General features: G+C 57.5%; 7 protein-coding genes across 7 annotated transcripts; 4 read left to right on the top strand and 3 right to left on the bottom strand.

The window, feature by feature from the left end:
- Positions 1–764: 764 nt before the first annotated feature.
- PHYSODRAFT_493046 (hypothetical protein) lies at positions 765–1553 on the bottom strand (the record flags this gene model as incomplete). Its single annotated transcript, XM_009526610.1, has 1 exon — positions 765–1553. The coding sequence occupies one exon, from the start codon at positions 1551–1553 to the stop codon at positions 765–767; it is 789 nt and encodes a 262-aa protein (XP_009524905.1).
- A 680-nt stretch (positions 1554–2233) lies between these two features.
- Positions 2234–3805, bottom strand: PHYSODRAFT_492831 (hypothetical protein; the record flags this gene model as incomplete). The annotated part of the gene is made up of 2 exons (XM_009526609.1): positions 2234–2920; positions 2978–3805. The coding sequence occupies 2 exons, from the start codon at positions 3803–3805 to the stop codon at positions 2234–2236; spliced, it is 1515 nt and encodes a 504-aa protein (XP_009524904.1).
- A 5549-nt stretch (positions 3806–9354) lies between these two features.
- On the top strand, positions 9355–10203 carry PHYSODRAFT_495546 (hypothetical protein; the record flags this gene model as incomplete). The annotated part of the gene is made up of 1 exon (XM_009526608.1): positions 9355–10203. A coding segment is annotated over one exon (849 nt), but the record flags the coding sequence as incomplete, so codon positions are not given.
- Positions 10204–11174: 971 nt separating this feature from the next.
- On the top strand, positions 11175–12233 carry PHYSODRAFT_330032 (hypothetical protein; the record flags this gene model as incomplete). The annotated part of the gene is made up of 1 exon (XM_009526607.1): positions 11175–12233. The coding sequence occupies one exon, from the start codon at positions 11175–11177 to the stop codon at positions 12231–12233; it is 1059 nt and encodes a 352-aa protein (XP_009524902.1).
- A 460-nt stretch (positions 12234–12693) lies between these two features.
- PHYSODRAFT_299593 (chloroperoxidase) lies at positions 12694–13431 on the bottom strand (the record flags this gene model as incomplete). The annotated part of the gene is made up of 1 exon (XM_009526606.1): positions 12694–13431. One exon carries the CDS (start codon positions 13429–13431, stop codon positions 12694–12696), a length of 738 nt encoding a protein of 245 aa, XP_009524901.1.
- A 330-nt stretch (positions 13432–13761) lies between these two features.
- PHYSODRAFT_491986 (hypothetical protein) lies at positions 13762–16358 on the top strand (the record flags this gene model as incomplete). Its single annotated transcript, XM_009526605.1, has 5 exons — positions 13762–14234; positions 14303–14367; positions 14452–15071; positions 15135–15455; positions 16299–16358. 5 exons carry the CDS (start codon positions 13762–13764, stop codon positions 16356–16358), a joined length of 1539 nt encoding a protein of 512 aa, XP_009524900.1.
- A 181-nt stretch (positions 16359–16539) lies between these two features.
- On the top strand, positions 16540–19524 carry PHYSODRAFT_360215 (hypothetical protein; the record flags this gene model as incomplete). Its single annotated transcript, XM_009526604.1, has 1 exon — positions 16540–19524. One exon carries the CDS (start codon positions 16540–16542, stop codon positions 19309–19311), a length of 2772 nt encoding a protein of 923 aa, XP_009524899.1. The 3' UTR covers positions 19312–19524.
- Between the last annotated feature and the right edge of the window lie 891 nt (positions 19525–20415).

Here is a 20415-nt window from a genome sequence, read left to right as displayed (position 1 = left end):
GAGCTCGCACGCGTCGAGCTCCAGCACGTGGAGCGTGTTGTTGGTCACCAGCGCGTTGCCCAGCAGGCGAGCGCCGTCCGGGCCGAGCGGGTTCTTGGATAAACTTGCGCGTAGACAGAACAGCGAAGATAAGGACGTGATGTGCCCAGCTACAGCTACATGAGGACAACAGGATTGAACTGTGAATTGAAGCAAACAGAACGCACCAGAGCCGCACCAGCGACGTGTTGAGCTGCGAGACGAAGTCCAGCAGACAACCCACGCGCTGCGGCGAGACGCTGCGGCTCGCCATGTCCAGAGCCATCTGCGCGCCTCCTTCCTTTCGATCCCGCAGCACGACGACGTACGCGCTCAAAGCGCGCAGCGGCCCAACGTCTCCGCTGCCGTCCGCTGCATCCCGTTGCTGTGCTGGACTCGCTCCATCTGCTTTCGCGTCGAGCGGCGTGTCGTCGCGCGCTTCTTGCTCCAGCTCCTGCTCTTCAACGCCGACGACGTCCTCCTGGACCGACCCAAGCGTCATCGGATCCCCTTACAGTGAACGGACACCAGGAAAACAATAGATCCAGCAACACCTGCACTTACCATGGCTGCTGTATAAAGTCCGTGACGGCCATCTGCATGGATAGATACCTAGTAGATTACCACGACGCTGGTCGCTGGCTACACAGTTCAAAAAGGGGGTTGTTTTGTTTGCTTGCGTTAATGCTAGCCCCCCGGGCGGGCGGCTAATAAGCTTAAGAGGAGACGAGAAGAAGAACACGCGCTTACTTCTTGCCCGTCTTCTTGATCTGGATGGCGAGCCCCAGCAGGAAGACGACGAGCATGCCCACGAGGTAGCCCCACCACTCCTTGGGGATGTCGTACACGTAGTCGCCGTCCTCGTCCTTGTAGCGGTAGTCCTTGATGTCCGTGAGCTTGGGGAAGTCGCCGATGAAGTAGCCGGCGCCGTTGATGAGCACGACGGCGCCCACAAAGGCCGTGGCCGCGATGATGGCCAGGCGCTCGATCTTGAAGGCCAGCAGGCCGCAGATGAGCCCCAGCACGATGGCCAGGATGAGCAGCCCCGTGCTGGGGTCGTTCGGGTAGATGCGGTAGCCGAAGGACGCGTTGACGACCGTGGCCAGGAAGACGCCACCGGCCGCGCCGATGAGGAAGATGCCGGCGTTGTAGATGGAGACCACGAGCGAGCCGAGGATGAGGCCGCCCACGAGGAAGGCGATCCAGAAGGCCGTGCGCTCGTACGAGTGGCCGTCCACGATGTACAGCACGATGGCGGACACGATGTAGCCGCCCACGAGGAAGCCGCACGCGAACATGGTGGGGCGCAGCAGCTTGTAGCCGCACGTGGTCATGGCGGCGCCGCCCACGATGGCGATCACGGCGGCGATGCTGGGCCCCACCTGGATCGTGTCCGAGATGTTCCCCACGACGCCGTCCGACGAGGAGGAGGACGCGGAGCTGGAGCCGCGCAGGGACGAGTCCTGCGCTGCGGCCATGGAGAAGTAGAGCGCCATCAGAGGCAGCAGCAGCTGCTGCAGCTTGGAGCACGTCATGGCGGGCTGGAGATTGGGAGTGGCTTGTGTCCTAGAGGGCAAATCCGGGAATGAGCCATGGCGCGGTGCCGAGAGCCTGTCCGACCAGCTGGCCCATGGGTACAGTTTCTGAGGTGGACATATTTTGGAGCGATGCGATTGGAGGATTATCTTTTTATGGTCGCGGAAATGTGATTTGGGCGCGGCAGTATCCGCTGCGAGAATCCGAGGATCTCCGTTTGACTCGCTCGCGCGTCTCACAGCAACGTGCACTTGGATTCTCGTTACTGAGGTGGACTTCGGTATTGTGTCGGGTGGGTAAGGAAGGAACCGTAGGCTGTCTGCTTGCAACCTGTTGGGCTTTCGCTCGCGTGCTGACGTGGTGGTACATGGTGTCGGGCAGCTGTAGCGTTCCACGTGGATAGAAGCAGGCTTCTAAGGCTGTGGCGTTGGCTTGATACGGTACACATTCCTGCTCTCCTCTGCCATCGCTGTGTGGACACGGTAGATTTTACCAACTTGCTGCACGAATGATAACATGGCTACACTTGATGACCACTTCAATTTGGTCCGTCCGTACATTTGCGCTGACTCTCACTTCAACATGCCTCGTTTCCGAGTCTTATTCGCATTGTCTTTTTTTTCCTTTTGTGCCTCCCCGCATACAATACACGTCATTCACACATCGTACAATTGCAGTTCTATCGCCTGCCGCTAATAGCAGCAGCCGTTGGGCTAAGCTCCGTGAGCGTGGCCGCTCCGATCGGTGCCAGGTTGAGGTCGCCCGCCTCGATCTCGAACTCGCTCAAATTGGTCTCGTTCGTCATGTAGGCGTCACTGAACTTGCGCCACCCAAAGGGGCGTCGGCGCTTGCGGGTCCGGTTAGGGTCCCTGAGACTCTCGACTACGACCTCGTACAGCTTCAACGTGCGGGGCGCCCACCTCAGCGTCTGCATGATGTCGTCCAGAGGCACGAAACACCAGCGCGCACAGCGGTACAGCCTCGTCACATCCTCGACGCGACCGCTGTATGGTCGTGGCAGCTGAGCGTCGCCCCCGAGGTGGTAAACGTCAAGGCCGAACACCATCTTGTTCAAGCAGCGTAGAAGCGTCCGCTCGCCTTCTGGGATCCGAAGGCGATCGCTCCGAAGCACCAGCTCTAGCGTATCGATAGGCAGCCGCTGCATCCCCGATACGACCAGGATGTCGGCCACCTCCGGAGTCACGTTGTTCGGCGCGCTGCAGAAGAGTGTCGTCTGGAGCAATTGATGGTACAAACTGCAGATCGGGTCGCCCCATATGAACAGCTTGCCGCTCACGGTACACACTGTGCGGCGGTAGTAGTTATGCACGGGGTCCTCGTAGTGCACCCAGCCTTCGTCCTTTGGCTTGGTTGTTTCCACTGAAGGCGGCAGCGACTGCGGCCACACGAGCGGCTTCCACACGCAATACTGGTGGCGGCAATGCTGGTACTCGATTCGCGTCTCCTCCGTTACAACGCCCCCTCCTCGATCCACTGGCTGGTACTTGACGATCACTTGGCCTCGAATCCAGAATTCTGGGTCACGGCCTAGCGCTTCAGAGTCTAGCACCAACTCCGAGTCTTCCGAGAAGAAGTTGGGAGACGTGCGACGAATGATACGCCACAACAAAGGTGTAGGCCCTCGAGCGTTGATGCAGGCTTGCAAAACAAATTCTCCAAACTCGAACAGTGTCACATGAAGTGGCACCGACTCTGAGCTGGGCGTGTTGGTGAAGCACTCGACCCGAGATAACTCCACGTAAGGCTCCCAGTCAGTAACAAAATGCTCGTGCATCTGCCTAAGAGACGGTAACTGAGGAGACTTGAACCACCGCTTGAGCCACTTGACCAGAGAGTCGAGCAAGTTCCTCCAAAAACCGACGAGGCGCACCTTGTTGATCAGTGCAACGACAACCCGCACAAGCATATCCTTGTCTTCTATAACTTGAATCCACACCGTCTTAAGTTTCTCCATCGCGTCCTGGTACTGCACCGGTTGCAGCTCGTACAGGAAGTCCACGAGCCGCTCACAAAGCTTCCTTCGCATTTCTTCTTTGCTCAACGACGCCGTGGCCACAAGCAGCTCCATCCACGTATCCAACGTAACCTGCCTAACAGCGACCCGTAGACACGAGTATATGATGCGGTCCCCCATTCCAACCCACAGCGCCAGCCTAAGTGTCTGCAGGGCGCTCGACTCGTGCAGCAGCCGCACCTTGAACGTGTACACATACTCGATCACCGGCACCATGGCAATAGCAGCAGCACCCAGCAGCTCCACATGCAGTACGTTTCGCGCTTTCTCAACCATCATGACGTCTTCCACTCCTGTAATGAATAAACTCCTGGCTCTCTTGCTTGTAAGACTTTGGTTCTCCACTTTGTTCTCGTTCTGCTGCCTCATCCCCGTCCGCCTTCTCTTTCTTGCTCGTGCATTCATATCAATATCCAATAGTTCCGGTTCCTCGTCGCTGCTGGAGTCTTCGTACTCAAACCTTGGTCGTTGGTGGGCTGGAGCCAGGCACTTCGTGTACATCAAAGGCTTGAGCAGCGTGATCGTCTGCACCGGACACGCCTCCGCCGCCTTGTTAGTGTCACTGGAGAGCAAATGAAGCTCAAATTGCGGTGTCTTTGTAGTAATGGTGGCGTTATCGTCTCCTTCTCGTAGCCTCTGCAGCTGCAGGTGGAGCCACGGCCAGCGCAGCCACAGAACGTCCTTGTGCAGGGGGAAGACGCAGCCGCCCACGTGCAACATGACGTCGGGCGGCGCCTGCGAGGCCTCTGGGAGTGCCGGCCGCTGCCATGAGGAAGAAAAAGAGGAGGAGGAGCAGACAGTGAGGGCTGTGGACGCCGAGAGGAGCTCGTGCGGGGCCTGCAGCTCCTCGCGCAGCAGCGCCATCGGCCTCCAACTGCAACTTTTGAATTCGGTACGGAAATGAGTAATTTGTACCCTTATTTAGGAGTCTTAAGGAAGTTGAAGTGAGTGCGATTCTGAGACCAAGTACCAACGGGTCCAACAACCAGAGAGTTCTGAGAACTCTTGACTCATACCTTTAGACAGTTGAAGAGGACTAGCAGTGCCCAAACCATTCTCCATTTTGCAGCAAGCTGCTCGGGCTAGCTAGCCAAGGTAGCGACCACAGGCGAAGAGAATTCAAGGAGGAAGAAGGAGAAGAAGATGACGAACAAGATGGTGGACAGCGGAGTGACGGCATTTGCCCCGCCGCCCAGCCCGACCTACCGCTACGAGATTTCAAGCAAGGCTGGTAAAATCAGCATCTTGCTCGAAGACCAAGTGAGCAGGCAGCAATGGTGAGCAGCCAACAGATTATGGGGCTTTGTAGCTCGTTGTATTTAACGTTTTTGGAATGCAGGTGCACGGATTACCTCCGTATAGACCACGAACGGTTTGCTTCCGAGTAGATACACTCGGAACTTCGCGAGTGCGTACTTCATGGCAAGGCGTTCCTTGTCATGTACCGGGTAGTTGCGCTCAGCTGGCTTCAGCTTACGCGATTGGTAGTAGACGACACGATCACGGCCCTCGTGATCGTGCTGCATCAACGCACATCCGATTACGAAGTCGGATGCGTCACACACAACGTGGAATGGGCGATCTTGGTCGGCCACCGCCAAGATCGGCGCCTCAGTCAAGCCCCGCTTGACTGCATCGAAGGCCTGCTGACACTCAGCAGTCCAAACCCACTCGGCGTCCTTCTTCAGGAGCTGTGACAGCGGGCGTATCATGCCCGCGTAGTCCTTCACGTACTTGCACAAGTACGTGGCCAAGCCAAGGAACTGCCGCAGTTCCTTGACGTTCGACGGCGTCGGCCACTCATTGATCACTCTGACCTTCTCAGGGTCAGAGCGGACGCCGTTCTTCCCGACGAGACACCCGAGCACGGGTATCTCGCTCGCCCCAAAGATGCACTTCTTCAGGTTCGCATAGAGCTTGTGCTTGTGCATGAGCGCAAGCAGCTTCCGGAGATGCACCTTGATGCACCTTGTGCATCTCAACATCGCTCATCCCGTCCGCAGCCCGGCTTTGGACGAACAAATCGTCAACGTAGCTCGGTGCGAAGTCGCGCACCGAGCTCAACAAGTGCGTCACGCACCTGTTGAAGGTCGCAGGGGCGTTCTTCAGACCCTGTGGCGCCACTAGCCACTCCCAGAGCATGCCGCTCGGCATGCTCACAGCCGTGAGAGGGATATCGCTCTCACGCATGAGGATCTGATAGAACCCATCGCGCAGATCAAGAGCACTGTAGATAGTGCTCCTGGCCATCGAATCGATGATTACATCTTTTCGCGGTATCGGTGTCTGCGCCGGTATCGTCGCATCGTTCAGCTTGTTGTACGCATGAACGATGCGCCAGCCGCCCTGTGGCTTCTTGACACAGAACGTCGGAGCACTGTGCGGGGATTTCGATTCCCGCACTTGTCCAGCTTTACGACGACTCTCAAAGAAGTCGTCGATCGCCTTGAACTGCTCTCGCGGCAGTGGCCACTGCCGCGTGACACAGTACTTCGTTCCCGGCACGAGATCAATCTCGTGCTGGATGCCCTTGTCCTGCGGAAGCTCCGCAGGGATCTCTTCCGGAAGCACGTCCGCGTACTCCCGTAAGATCTCGTAGTAGGGACTCGTCTTCAACGAATCCCAGCTCTGCTCTTCAAAGCGCTCCTTCTTCGTCTTCGCACTGAGAGTGTCCTCGCTCTCAGTGGTGCTCTCCATGAAGAACTGCCTCAGTTCTTTATTCTCGCTCTTCGTTCTCTCGGCGTCCGAGACAATGCATATTTGCTCGATGCGTCCATCGTGCAAGTCACGCGCGAAGCGCTTCTACCTCATAACTAGAAGCGAGGTCAACTCCGACGCATGCGTCGGAGGGTTGGCGAGCGTCATCTCCCTGTACCGGAACCCGGCACAGGTACGCGTCAAGACGTTCAACGTCTCAACGTCCGGCTTCTCAGCCTCCGTCTGCCCGGCAGACATTTCTTGTAGCGTCTCGGCCCCGGGCTGAGACTTGCGCAGCGATCTTCGCATGCGCCGTCTTCTTGTTTTGCGGAGTCCGGCTGCGCTTGATTCTTGACCTCGTCCAGGCCCAGCCGTGGACGGGTGTTCTTCTTCAGTATCGCCGGCGGGTTCATCCCGCGGGCTAGCGACTTCAAGCCCGGCTTGGTCGCCTGGCGCTTTGTCGTGCAGCCGGGCTGCGTCGTGCAGCCGGGCTGCACGACGGCATGCAAGGTTTTCCGGTGCGGACGGTTGCAAACGTCCACACCGTATGCAGCGTCGGCTCCCGGTGCCGACACGCCATCTTCACCTCGACGCCTGTTATTGGCGGAAACCCCCATTACGGAGGGTGCGTCGGCTCCCCGAGCCGACGAATCAAATTCAGCCAAGCCATCGACTCCCGGAGTCGACGGCGTTACGTCGCCTTGGCTCTTATTATTGGCCAGACCTGATCCAATCAGATTCGCGTCAGCCTCCACGGCTGAGGCGTGTGACTCGCCTGCGTCATCCGTGCCCCTTGAGGCCGGAGACTCTTCTTGATTCGCTGAAAAGCGGGTGTCAGTCTCCGAGGCCAACATATTTCCTTCATTAGCTGTCGGCGGCAACGCCGACGCTAGCTGCTCTTGCGCGCGTGTTCGCGCGCGCCCAGGGCGCTCCGGGACAGCGGCATTAGGCGCTGTCTCGAGTGGGGAGTCGCGCGCACCTGTCGGTGCGTGCGTAGCGGCAACAGGGCCATCGCTCACTGTTCCGCTGTCGCGACCGAAGCGCACGAGAGTGAGCTTCTCCCAATCGATGACCGGATCATGTCGTGCAAGCCACGGCATGCCCAATACAATGTCAAATTTATCGTCCAGATCCAGGACGATAAAGGTCTCGACAAACTCTCGATCTTGATACGTGAAGCGCACGCGTACCATGCGCTTCTCGGTCTTCACGACGGCACCCGTTGCCAGTCGTACCTCCAACATACTTCGAGGTAGATATAAATCCTCGAAGTCAAGCCTTGATAGACTTCGCAGTCGAACAAAGTTCTTCGACGCGCCAGAATCTACCAAAGCACGGAGAGAGCCGTTTGCTCTCATCGAGTTCACGTTCAGATTGACAAGGTCAGGCTTGTCATCTTGGTTCTTGCAGTGAGAATGAATCTCACTGGGGGCTGCAGTCCTCAGTGTCCCGTGTCCATGGTCGTCACGCGGAACTGCATTACCAGTAGGGCGCCCCGCGCCTACTGGCGTTCAGCGTATTTTGTGTGGTTGCGACGGTGCCCGGCACCGCCGCGATAGCCACCCTGCTGGTGCACGGGGGCCGTACACTCCCGAGCAAAGTGACCGACTCTACCGCAACGGTAGCATCGCACATTGTTTCCCTGCGACTGCAGGGGTCCAGCAGTTGCAGCACTCGAGAGGTCCATGGGTTCTGGGCCTCCCGTCCTTACTACCGGGCGTGGCTGTGGCCTCGGCACATGTGCATGCAGTTTAGCCTGCCGCAGGCTAAACTCCTCCTGCATTGCAAAAGTAATTGCAGCTTCGAGAGTACTCGGGTACTCACGGAAGAGGTAGGTCTTCACAGGCCCATCTCTCAGTCCCTTCATGAACGTGACGACCTTGGTCGCCTCGTCGATCGGATTGGTCACGATGTTCGAGACCAAGTACCGCGCTCTCTGAGCGTAAGCATGAACGTCATGCTTGCCCTGCTGCAGGTCGAGGAACTCCGCCCTCGACGGGAACTCGTTTTGCGGGGGCTTAAACGCTTGTCTGAGTTCCTCCTTGAAACCCTCGTACGTGCTAAAGCACGTAGGATCCGAGAGTCGGCGTCCATACGCCCAACTTCTAGCACGTCCGCTAAGACATGACATGGCGAACGCAACCTTCGACAACGGGTCGATGATACGTCGAGCCGCAATGGCAGTGTCGAGTTCGACAAGCCAACGGAGGAGAGGTTCACCCTCTCTTCCAACATAGTTACTCACATTGAGCTTTAGCGATTGCGCGCGTGGTGTTGTCCCGGACGACACCGCGGTAGTAGCAGCAATATCGCGTTGCTCCTTCAGAATGAACCCAGAGCAACACCGTGTTGATCTGTCGGCGTTAGCGTACGCAGCATCGTAGCTACCGCTGCCTCACCAATGACTGTTGACAGTCGTTGGAGGGCCTCCCACTCTGGATCCGACAGGTGGGGACAGCGTAGTGGAGCTTTCCATGGGCACCTCTGTATCCATGGGAAGGTTCTCAGCTCCGTGTTCGTGCGGTGACGTACGAACTCAGGTAGTCGGTCGTTGGACGGACTACAAAGTGCTACCAGGTGTAATGGGCCTACTTTGGCCCACTACTTTAGCTTACACGTGTGCGCGTGTATTTGAGGAAGCGTAGCTTAGTTTAAATTAGAGTTAATTATACTCGGGCCTCCGAGTATAGATTAATCTAAATAAACGATCCAAATAATGTTTTTGGGTTAAAATGAGAACTTCTATTTTTGTTTTATGTTTCTGACTTCCTCTAAATGTAATATTCTCAGATAGGAATCTACCAACGGCTGGTTGGCAGAATTCCAATCCTATTCACGTCGCTCATTGGCTAAAATATGCTGCTCTCAGCCAATAGGAATCCTAAGTCTCTATGGACCACCCGTCGTGGTGGTCGTAAATGTATGTAGCCTTTGGTGTGTCTACACCAAGGTCGAGAAAGTTTTTCGAACCTCTAACAGACGTCGTATCTGTTAAGAGTTACAAGTGACTGTAGCCACTTGTGCGTGTAACCCCATCAGTCCTGAACAAGCTGCTGGGGAAGCTCTGATACGTGTCATCTTGTTTCCCGCCAGCACGAGCCTTTTATCAGAATATCCAAGTCTTCGCAGTAGGATTCAAGTCCCCGAGGATGCGGCGTCAGATCCCTCCAGACGTGAGAGAAGATTTACGATGGTTTTCACTGGTTCTTACGATGGACACGAAGTTCAACTCCATTCCCATCGAACATTTTGCCAGGCTAGAGCCTCCGTCCCGGCACGTCTGGATGGATGCATCAGACACAGGTCTCTGTGTCCTAGAACCTCAGTTACGCCAGTGCATCCGCCTGAAATTCAGCGAGGCGGAAAAAGCGGCGTTCGCGACGTCAAAACAAGAAAACTCCATCAACGTACGGGAGCTAATGAGCGCGGTCCTGGCAATACTGCATTGGGGACCGGCATGGGCAGCGACTGGGCGAGATCGAACACACATCTGCATGTGGATCGACAACACCAGCGCGGTGGCATGGTTGGCAAAGCGATCGAGTCGTCATCCGACGGCTCGACTATACAATCGACTTATTTCAGTGTCAGAGTTCCGCTATTCCTTGACGTGCTCGGCAGCACACATCGCGGGGGAGGAGAACGTCATGGCCGACGCCGGGTTCAGGGCATGGTGCGAGGATCACCCTTTGTATGCCGTGTGGACTAACTTATCCGATGCATGGACACAGGTTCAAATCGTTCCGCCATTCGACAATCTCTCGAGTCTCTGGGCAACATTATCCGTGGACACGCTGTCGCTGGTTCAACCGCCGGAAAATACAACACGTACTGGTGGCAATGGTGTGATTTCTCCCACCAACTCGGGTGGTTGCCGTGGATCTCGCAACCCGAAAGGTCCGCCAACAGAAAGCTAGGATGCTTCGCAGTTTACTGCTGGAAGTACGGGTGGAACCGGAGGAAGAACGGCAATGCATTCGGCACGATCAAGCTTAAGCTCGCGAGCATCCGGTGGCTCCATCGTCGCTATATGGGAATCGACCTGACCACCTCACCCGACTTCACCATGCTGGTACAAGGAATCAAGCGCTTATCGCCTCCGGTTCACAAGCTCCAGCCAATTACCCCAGCGTTCCTGCGTCTCCTGTACTGTCGCCTCGACCTACATCAGCCGCACCAACAACTCCTGGGGCAGCGTGCTAATTGGCATCTTCTTCCTACTTCGGAGGTCGTATCTGCGAATCGGACAGCAGCGGCATTTTTACTGCCTCAAGCATCAAGATGTCTTCTTCTCCAATGCCGAAGGAAGACCAGTCAGTGAATCTCGCGCTACCGCAGTCACCATCGGTTTGGAAGGAGCGAAGAACGACCAGTTTGGGCGCGGTGCATGGCGCACGATGCACGCGTCTGGAGACCCGGTCATCTGTCCCGTGCTTGCCCTCAAAGCGATCAACACGGCTCGACGAAGTACAGCTAGCGACAGCCCCTGCACGCGGGCTGCACCAAAGGGGGGAGGGGGAGACGTGCGCTGGGTTGGAGCATCGGAAAGCCGCGGGCGCGAGGCCTCGGCAAATATGGGGACTATATTCGAACGAGCCGTCGCTTGACTGAACGGGGGTCACACCGCTTCTATCACTTTTAACCGCTCCAACTGCCGCTAGTGTTCGCGCCAACATGGCCCGGACGCCACGCTTGCAACGGGCGAAAGTTTACGGGCGAAAACACGTGTACCGCTTCATCATTCAAAGACGACGACAAAACTGCTATCGTACCAAACGAAGCCGATCGATCGGCGGTCCTCTCTCTCTTCATTCTTCAATTTACCAACTCGGTTCGACCCGACCCAAGTACCCACCACTCGCTCTACGCAGCAGCCACCGCCTCCACCATGAAGCTCCTGACAACCCTGGCCGTCGCTACTTTTCTTGGCGTTGCCTCCGCGACCGATGCGTCGGTTGAAACGGAGTCCAAGTCGGCCGTCCGCAATTTGCGAGTGCAGATATCCGAGCAAGTGCCTGCCATTCCGGCTCCTGCTGGAGGGCCCACCTCGCCTCGCCCTCAATCGCCGCTCCAACACGCGCGGCACCCGTCGTCGCCCAAGGCCGAGCCGCAGAGGGGGAACGGACACGAGTCCCGCCACGGTGGTGACCGTGGCCGTGACCATGGCGGTGACCATGAGACGAACCGACGCAGCCCGACGCCGCGTTCACCGCAACACGGTTCCCCTCAGCGACCTCGTTCGCCGAACCACGGCGACCATCTCTCCGTTGTGACGCCTGCGGGGCGGGGGCGCCATGACGGCCGCGACTACGAGAGCGACCGATGGAGTCCCACCACACCTCCACGTTCGCCTCGCCACTGGGGCCACCCGTCGAGCCCGATGTTCGCGCCTGCGAGACGCGGTCACCACGATGTTCATGACTATGGATACCACGATGGTCGCGACTACGAGGACTACGAATGGAGGACCACCGCGCCTCCGCGTGCTCCTCGCCACTGGGGCCACCCCGCCAGTCCGACGGCGGCACCGGCGTGGCACGGTCACCACGACGACCGCGACCATGAAAGCTACGGATATGGATACCACGATGGTCGCGACTACGAGGACTACGAATGGAGGACCACCGCGCCTCCGCGTGCTCCTCGCCACTGGGGCCACCCCGCCAGTCCGACGGCGGCACCGGCGTGGCACGGTCACCACGACGACCGCGACCATGAAAGCTACGGATATGGATACCACGATGGTCGCGACTACGAGGACTACGAATGGAGGACCACCGCGCCTCCGCGTGCTCCTCGCCACTGGGGCCACCCCGCCAGTCCGACGGCGGCACCGGCGTGGCACGGTCACCACGACGACCGCGACCATGAAAGCTACGGATGGGCTACGGTCGAACCGGGCCGTCGGCCTCGCAACTCCGAGCCGCGCTCGCCTCGCCACTCGTGACCGTCTTCGCCTCGTAAGTCGCAGCCGCGTTCGCCGCGTTGTGAGTCGCAGCCACGTTCGCCAGGCAACTTGCCGCAGCCCTGCTAACTTGCTGCATGCCCGCTGAGTGTTGCTGGCGGTGTCGTCGGGAAGCTGTCTAGCTTGCGCTCGGGGTTGAGCCGCTCATGTGCATATCATACGTGCCTTACACCTCTGCACAGACTTTTGAATTGCTACAACGTTTATTAAAATATACGTTGCTGTTTACTTTTCCAAGAATGGTGTAGGTTTTCGATGTTATTGTAGGCTGAATGGGGCCTTCACTTTAAATGCTGGTCATAGGACTTTACGTAGTGGTCTATCGCAACTTAAAATGCCCTGCTCTTCAAAACGTCTAATTTTTCATGTTACCTTTACACTACAGCCTACTCTTGCTGTTGTACTAAACTTTGTTCACTACATTCTCACTGTTTCAGCACGCTTAAGCTTGCACTGCGTTAAGGTATGAGATCGTCGCAAGCACATCCGGGTACGTGATCTCCGTGGGGGACTTCTGCCAGTCCAGGGGGAACGTCTCGAGCAAGAAGAAGGTCGCCACAAACGAGGTCTTCGAGTAGTTGCCGTTCTGCCCGCCCAGGCCTCGCAGCAGGAGAGCCGACTCGGCACTACCGATGAATGCCGGAGTAGAGCTGTAGTCAAACTCTGGGTTGTTTTTCCGTCCGTAGGCGACTTGAGTAGCGCGGATCTTGGCCACATCGGTCACGTCGATCTGACCGTCGACTCCATACGCAAGCATGTTGGTGACGAGGCCGAGCGACGCGAAGCCCTGGTCCTCACCGAAGTACACGTCTGAGCGCGACAGCGACGCGTCGTGCTCGATCGGGTCGTTGTGCTTGGCCAGGTCGTTCAGATCGAACTGCGCGGGGGTCAGGGTGCGGATAACAGCGGCCAGATCCTCGGCGATGTTGAACTTGTCCCGCACCGCCGCTAGCGCCATCTTTACCGTGATGTTCTTGCCGTCGCGCGGGAGGTATCCGTGGTTGGCCAGCGTGTTGATGGCGGGGCACGGCGAGCGTCGGAACGGCGCCAGATCACCGGGTCGTCCGGACGTCATGGAGAATGGAGGTCGGAAGTAAACGCCGACGGGTGTGGCAGCAGCCACAGCAAGCACGGCTTCTTCAGAGGCAGTGAAGGCGAGCGTGGCGAGCCACGAGACCATTGCAGCGCTAGAGATCACGGGAACTTGCTTGGAAAACTTGAGCTTGGTTGGTTGTCAGAGACTTGGCGAATGACACGGACTAAGGAGACCCTGGTTGCGTCGAGCAACCCCACCGTCTTATCCTCCACCAAGTCGTCCTCGGTCGTCATCCCCATTTAGGGACTCTGACTCACATGGGCAAAGATATCTAGGCACACAGACTCTATTGCGGTGGACACCGTGCACACAATTGAGCAGAGAGCGGTCGTCGCACCGACCAAAAGTTGAAGTTGTCTTTCATGTGAACCACACCACTATCAATGTCGTGCATCTTCTATTAGCCAATCACAGATGGAGCTGCTGGACGCCATCGAGGAGCTGGAGCGACCGGCGGACGCGCGCGCAGCTCGCCCCTCGGACCGCGCGCCAGCCCCGGACTTTGTGGAGCGTCAAGTGCTGTTCGTCCAGCAGAAGCTGCGCGACCTGTGGCGCCGGAAGCGCGGCGGCGGCGGCGCCGATATCCCCAGCGTCCCGTTCTATTGGGTCTTCTCCAAGCTGCTCCGCCTCATCGAGGAGTATCCGGACGGACTCACGGAGGCCGTCGTGGTCACGGAACTAGCCAAGTTACTCAAGCAGAAGGAGGCTGGAGATGCCGAGCAGGGGGTAGGGAACCAGAGCAAAAAGAGGAAAATCCGAGATGAAGAGGGCATGGGCGAGTTGCTGGCGGAAGGCGAGCAGGAGGCGCTGCAGGCCAAAGTCACGGGCTATGGGAACCACAGACTCAGTATCGAGATGGACAACGCGAAGGACGTCACGGCTCACATGTGAGAGTTGCAGCTTTTGAGGTTCTGTAGATATTCTGTTTGGGACGGGGCTCTGACCGAGTACTTAGGTATCTGCATCAGAGGTTTCGGACGTGCGTGGATTATTTGCATCGACATCTGCAGTATGAATCGAGTAGGTGAGAGGGGTATAAAGATGTTTGGAGAGCTGGGAGTGACAAGTACTGACTTGTTTCCTTTCGGTGGCGGTGTGGTGTAGCCACGTTTCCGTTTCAGAATGGGAGGGAGGTGGTGTTTACAAATGCGAAGCTGCTGGAGAGAAAGGAGATCGATACAGCGGGCGGCAGCAGCAGGGCCAGGTTTACGTTATTGCCGACTGGGTTTTTGACGGCTCGGCTGGATGAACAGCAACCGCTGGATAGGAGGTTGCTGGCTGACTCGATCAATTTGAGTCGAGTGGATCAGTTGGTCGGTGGAGCTCGAGACCCTGCCGTGATCCAGCAGTTGATGTTAAAAGCGAAGGTGCTAGATATTGGCGCGATCCGACCGTGCCAGACACCGCTGTACGTCCATCGCCAAGTGATTTTATTGGGGGAGATTGATCAGACCAACTTCCGGACCCCCGCGGGAGCAACACCGAACACGCAGCGTACGGTGATGCAAGGCCTGCACTTGATGGTTCTATGGGACGACCAAGTGGTGCTCAGTCGACTCTTTCGTGTTGGAGATACACTGTCCATATTTCACCCGTTCGTGCACGTATGCGACCAACATGACGCCGAGATTCAGCATATTTTGAACGAGTACTCGTCGCAGCAGCGGTTATGGTACTACTTCGAGTACGGCTGCGCTACCGTCCTGTTTTGCAAGCCGTGCCGAGTCTCCACCGCCAAGAGCCCAACCAACACATCGGCAATACAGCAAGGGCTTGCCGAGGTGGAGCGACCTTTATCCAGGCTGGAAGATATCAAGGCCGGTTGGCACAATTTCTCGTTGTATGCCCACGTACGAAGTATCAAGGTTTCACACGGCATTCCGCTGCTTGCAGCTTTCTTCTACGCGTACTACGATCCGAAGACCAACCAGCCGGGGACTGCGAATGCGAAGCTCCAGGCTCCACCGCCGCTGTATCGTACAATTGTGTCGAAGTATTATCTGGTCGTGATGTTGCAAGTATACATCGCGTCATCCAAGACGTTGCTGACGATCGAGGTGACGGGCGAGAACGCGTTGGCAGCGTTGCGACTTCTTCCCGGACAGAGCGTGCTCTTGGATGGTTTAGTGGCGATCGATATGAAGTCGAAGCCCGTGCGTTGTTTCCGGGAGCGAGGACTGATGCCGTCTGCATCGGCGCCTACTGCCCAGGTCGAGTTTGCGTTCCCCACGAAAGCTTATTCGAGGTCCTCGTCTTCTGGAGTTGTCGTGCTGTGCTCGGACTGGGAGAGTATCTTCGGAAAGCAGTCTCTCTTCAGCAACAGCTCCAAGCTCACAGTGGTGAACACGACTTCAGGGCTCATGAACACCGCGCTCGCTCGGTCCACCGCTGCGCATGGAGTCGCAGCTCAGGCGCTTACGATGGCCGAAATGACGGTGACTGCTGCCGGCTGGCTGATTCCGAGCGACGGCCTCGGTGTGCAAGGCTTCACGATCGACACGACCTGCGAGAAGGGCCACTCCACGACGTGCGCGCACAGGTCGTGCTATCGTCCGCTAGAGATGGTGACGATGCAGCACGCCGCGGCCGGACCGCCCAAGTGGAAGTGCGCGTTCTGCCAGGAAGTCTTCTTCGGGATGGAGGACACCGTGCAGACGTACCGCCGTTTGGCCGTGACGCTCGAGAACGGGCGGTCCCAGACGGCCCCGCTACTTGTAGTGTGCCAAGGCGAGATCGTGGAGAGCCTGCTGGGTGTCCCCGCTGAGGACTACGCCCAGCTGCCTCTAGCAGAGAAGCGCAGGACTCTGGAGCGCGTGACGGGCAACGCGTTCCGCCTGGTGCTGTCTCGGTGCGAGCCGCTCCACGTGTCGACGCCCACGACGCCATCCCCGTCTTCACCTCATTGCATCGAAACTGCGTCCGTCGTCCACACCCGCATGGACATCGTGAAGCCCGTGGACGCGTTCGCCGCCGCGCACCACCTACTTGCCGCACTGCAACAGAGACTGTAGCCATCTTCAACAACATCATCATGGCTACAGTCACCTTCCCAGCATCGTTGTTATCCTAATACGCACAAGAGAAAGTCCGAATCAACTCAGAAAAGAGGTACACTGTACCACGTTTCCACCAAACTGCTCCTCTCCCCCTCCACAACGTCTTCAGCAGCGTCATACGCAGCTCCTCAGCTCCATGGCGTCTCCGTCCGCCGCCGCGCGCAAGCAGCAGGAGGCTCTGCGCCGGGTCCTGACACGCCAGTCGCTGCGCCTCTGGGCCTCCAAGGCCGCGCAGGAGCGCGCGCACCTGGCCGAGAGCCTGCTGCAGCTCTTCTCGTCGGGCCAGGCGTCCAGCGGCGCCGCAGTCGCCCCCGCGGACCTGGCGGCGCGCCCCATCACGCGCCGCCCGGGCGTGGAGGAGGTCAAGGGCTGCGTGCTCTCCAGCGTGTACCCATGTCTGCCGCCGCAGTGCGACGCGCTGCGCGGGGAGATCTGGCAGGTGCTGCTCAACGTGTACAAGCGCAACCAGCACGGCTCGGCCGCGCAGGAGTTCGACCGCATGCTGCAGCGGCTGGGCAAGCTGCCGCGCGACCCGCTGCTGGTCGACGAGTGCGGCGACGTGGCCGAGATCCTCGAGCCGGCGGACGCCAAGGCGCGCGAGCGCGTGCAGCAAGAGCTCGAGGTGCTGCTCATGTGGTTCCTGACCACCAAGAGCGTGGCCTACTCGACGGGCATGGCGCGCGTGGTGGCGCCCTTCTTCCTGCTCAAGATGCCGCTGCCCACCATCTACGACTGCTTCTACCAGTACTGCGCGCACTTCCTGCCACACTTTGTGGTGGCCGACAGCCTCTTCGCGGACGCGCCGGGGCTCGGCGCCGTGGGTGGCGGCTTGGGCAGCAACAGAGGCAGCAGCAGCAGCATGGACGAGGCCTACGCCGGCTCGTCTGGCCTGCAGAGATCCAGCTCCATGGACTCGACGTCGTCTCTGGCCGAGGAGAGCAAGCGGCGTGCGGACGAGGAGGAGGCGCAGGCGCTGCGGCGCGAGCGCCAGCAGTTGGTGGAGCAGTTGCTCAGCTACCACGCGCCGCAGCTCGCGCACTGCCTGAACCAGTGGTGCGGCAACGAGTGGAGCGTGGCTGGCAAGCTCTTTGCCGCGGACTTCCTGCTGGGACACCTGTACCAAGTGGTCCCGCCCGCCGCCTTTGTGTTCGTCATGGACCAGTACCTCCTGACTGGGGACTCGCTGTTCGGCCTGTTCTTCGTGATCGCGGCGCTGATTCAAAGGGAGGAAGAGCTCACGAGCTGCGACTCGACGGAAAAGGTGCAGGACCAGGTCCGATCCACGTTTGCCGCCAAGGCGTTTGAGGACGAGGAGAATGTGCGCTACCTGTGTCTGCTGGCCTCACGACTGCGTAGCAAGACGCCCAAGACGTACAAGTGCTCGCAGCGTGAGGCCACGGCCGACATCAGGTGCTCGTCGCGTCAGGCGATCGAGATTGCCTACGGATCGGGCGCTGGTATGGCGGCTAAGAAAGCACGGGCGCAGTCGAACAATGGCAGTTTGAGTGGCCCGCCCTCGTCGAGCAACAGTTTGAGCGGCCCACCGAGCTCAGATCGGAAGTCCACAGCCGAAGCTGCGGTGGATATGTCTCAATGGGTGATGAAGGAGTCGCGCTCGATTGCGGGGAAGATCTTTTGGTACCATACCCAGACAGGAAAGACGCAGTGGGAGCACCCTGCGGAGAAGCACGACCCACCCTCTGCTTACTTCGCGTTGCCCATCAGCGTCGAGGAAGTGGGGCCGCAGCTCATGGGTGGTGGTGACAAGTCAAGCGATCAGCAGCAGACTGGGATGAGTAATCTCCGCTTCTTTGTGGTCGACTGCCGCGGTTTGCGCAGCTCCGAGGACCTCAAGAGCGGTCGCATTCCTGTGGCGTACACGCTGGACCCTTCGGTGTTCGACTCGCCGGAGCTGATCGCGAAGAGCATGGAAGCGTTCAACCCGATGAAGTCCCAAGTCCACGTGGTGCTGGTGGGTCATGGTGTCGGCATCCCACCGGAGCTTGTGACCTCGGAGGATGTCAAGACGAGTATTCGGGATGCCGTCCGTTTGGATACAGACTGCCTCAACCAAGCGGCCCTCTTCTTCCAGAAGCGCGGGTTCCGGTTTGTCAGTACGCTGGATGGTGGATACTCTTCGTGGCATGCGTTCATGCGCGATCGCGCTGGCTCCTCTCCTCAAGAGTTGCTGAATCACGTGGCGGATGAGTGCGTGTACTGCCGCTACGACACAATCCTGCGTACAGGAGAGGACCCGCTGAAGCAGAAATCCAAGCAAAAGAAGCCCCGACGAAAGAAGGCCATGCCCACGATGACTTCACTGCCTGTAAATGGTGGAGAGGGTGACGCGAGTATCGTCTCCACAAGCGAACTGAACCGCGCGAGCAGCACCAGCATCGGCAGCAACACAAGTGGTCCTACCACGGGGAGACGTCAATTGTCCCTTTCTCGAAGCTCAATTACGTCAATGCGAAGCAAGCTGTCGGAGGTTTCAATCCCGAAGAAGTGGGGCTGGAGGCGGCGGTCGTCCACAAATGCTAGTCAGCAGAACGACAGCGGGTCGTCTTCCGAGGCAGCCTCCGCGGAGGATGGAGGTAGTGATCACGGATCGTCCAATGAGGAGCTAGAGGAGAAGCATGATGAGGCCACGCACGAGATGTTGCGTGCCGCGCTGGAGGAGCCTGAGGATGTGACAGCCGACGCTGATGGGGCAGATGCTACGAAGGATTCCAAGTTTGTGGGCGTCTTCACGATAGACTATAGCGACGATGAAGACGAGGACAACAACGAGGAACTTACGACCGACAGCGGTGACACTGAAAGCGTATCCAAGAGCGTGGAGCACGAGACTGTTCCCGCGGTCGGCGCTGTGGTGGGCAGCGATGCGGACCCGACTGCGTCGGCATGATTGTCAACTGAAGGAGCAGAACGGAGTTTAAACAGAAAGTGGAAATTTTGGGTGTTTAGCGCTGAGTGGTCAGCTCGTGGACGAGAAGGAGGTGGATCGACCGTCTTTTATGGATGTTCAATAGCCATTAGCACCACCTCAGCATCAGCCAACAGGTGCACACATGTGCAAATCGATCAGTTGCGTTCAGGGATGGTAAACTGTCTTTTATTCATTGTTCTTATAGTATTGAAAAAGAAGATTGGTGCCAGAGGCCGATTTTCTTCTTTTTTCTTACTTATTGTGCTTTGCAATGATTTTGGCAATATGAGGCGAGATTTGCTGTATTTATAGCGACCACCTGCTAGATTTACGATAAATCGAGGTGCATAGTTGGGTGGAGGCCTAGAATTACGCTAAAAGTGCCACAATTCTGTCGGCTTTTATCCACAAGGACCTAGACACACGGCAATTATGTATAAGAGGTTGGATGTGCTGGGGATCATGGACGGTGGTGTACTGGGCCAATGCATGGCTGCTGACAGGCTCTCCCAAGTCGATATATATGAGGAGGTATGCATAGTTTTAGCAGGTCGTGTATCTTTTTTCACACATATTTAGGAGCAGGCTTTTCCATATTTAGCGTCTAAAATGGTCGGCAAAATCATTACAAAGCACAATAAGTATACTGTAGCCAATTTTCAAGCTGTTAGTTGATACGAGGGGAAAGGTCCAAAACGAGCTAGAAAGGAGCAGTAACTACGGTATAATACTTCGAAGTAGTTCATTTGTTGTCTATTCACGGAATTTTGAAGTCATAGGTCACTCCAACAAAGTGACGACTACACCCTTGTCATCCCTGCATGTCCAATATCAGGGATCGGAAAAATATATTGATCCAATACCAATACCGCCATATGCCAATACAATACGATATTGTACTGCATTTGTATTGCAATACGATATTGTGAGGGTACTACATATTGCAATAATAAATTGTCACGAAACAAGCAATGCTATATTGAAGGTGTATCTCAAGCCAATTCACGGTGTTCACTATGGCGGAGCGCTTGAAGCAGCGTTCGCGGCCCTGGCATCACGTATCGCAATGGCAACCGCTTTGCT

Source organism: Phytophthora sojae (genome assembly GCF_000149755.1).
Source record: "Phytophthora sojae unplaced genomic scaffold PHYSOscaffold_3, whole genome shotgun sequence".
Taxonomy (NCBI): domain Eukaryota; phylum Oomycota; class Peronosporomycetes; order Peronosporales; family Peronosporaceae; genus Phytophthora; species Phytophthora sojae.
This window is presented reverse-complemented; position numbering and strand designations above follow the sequence as displayed.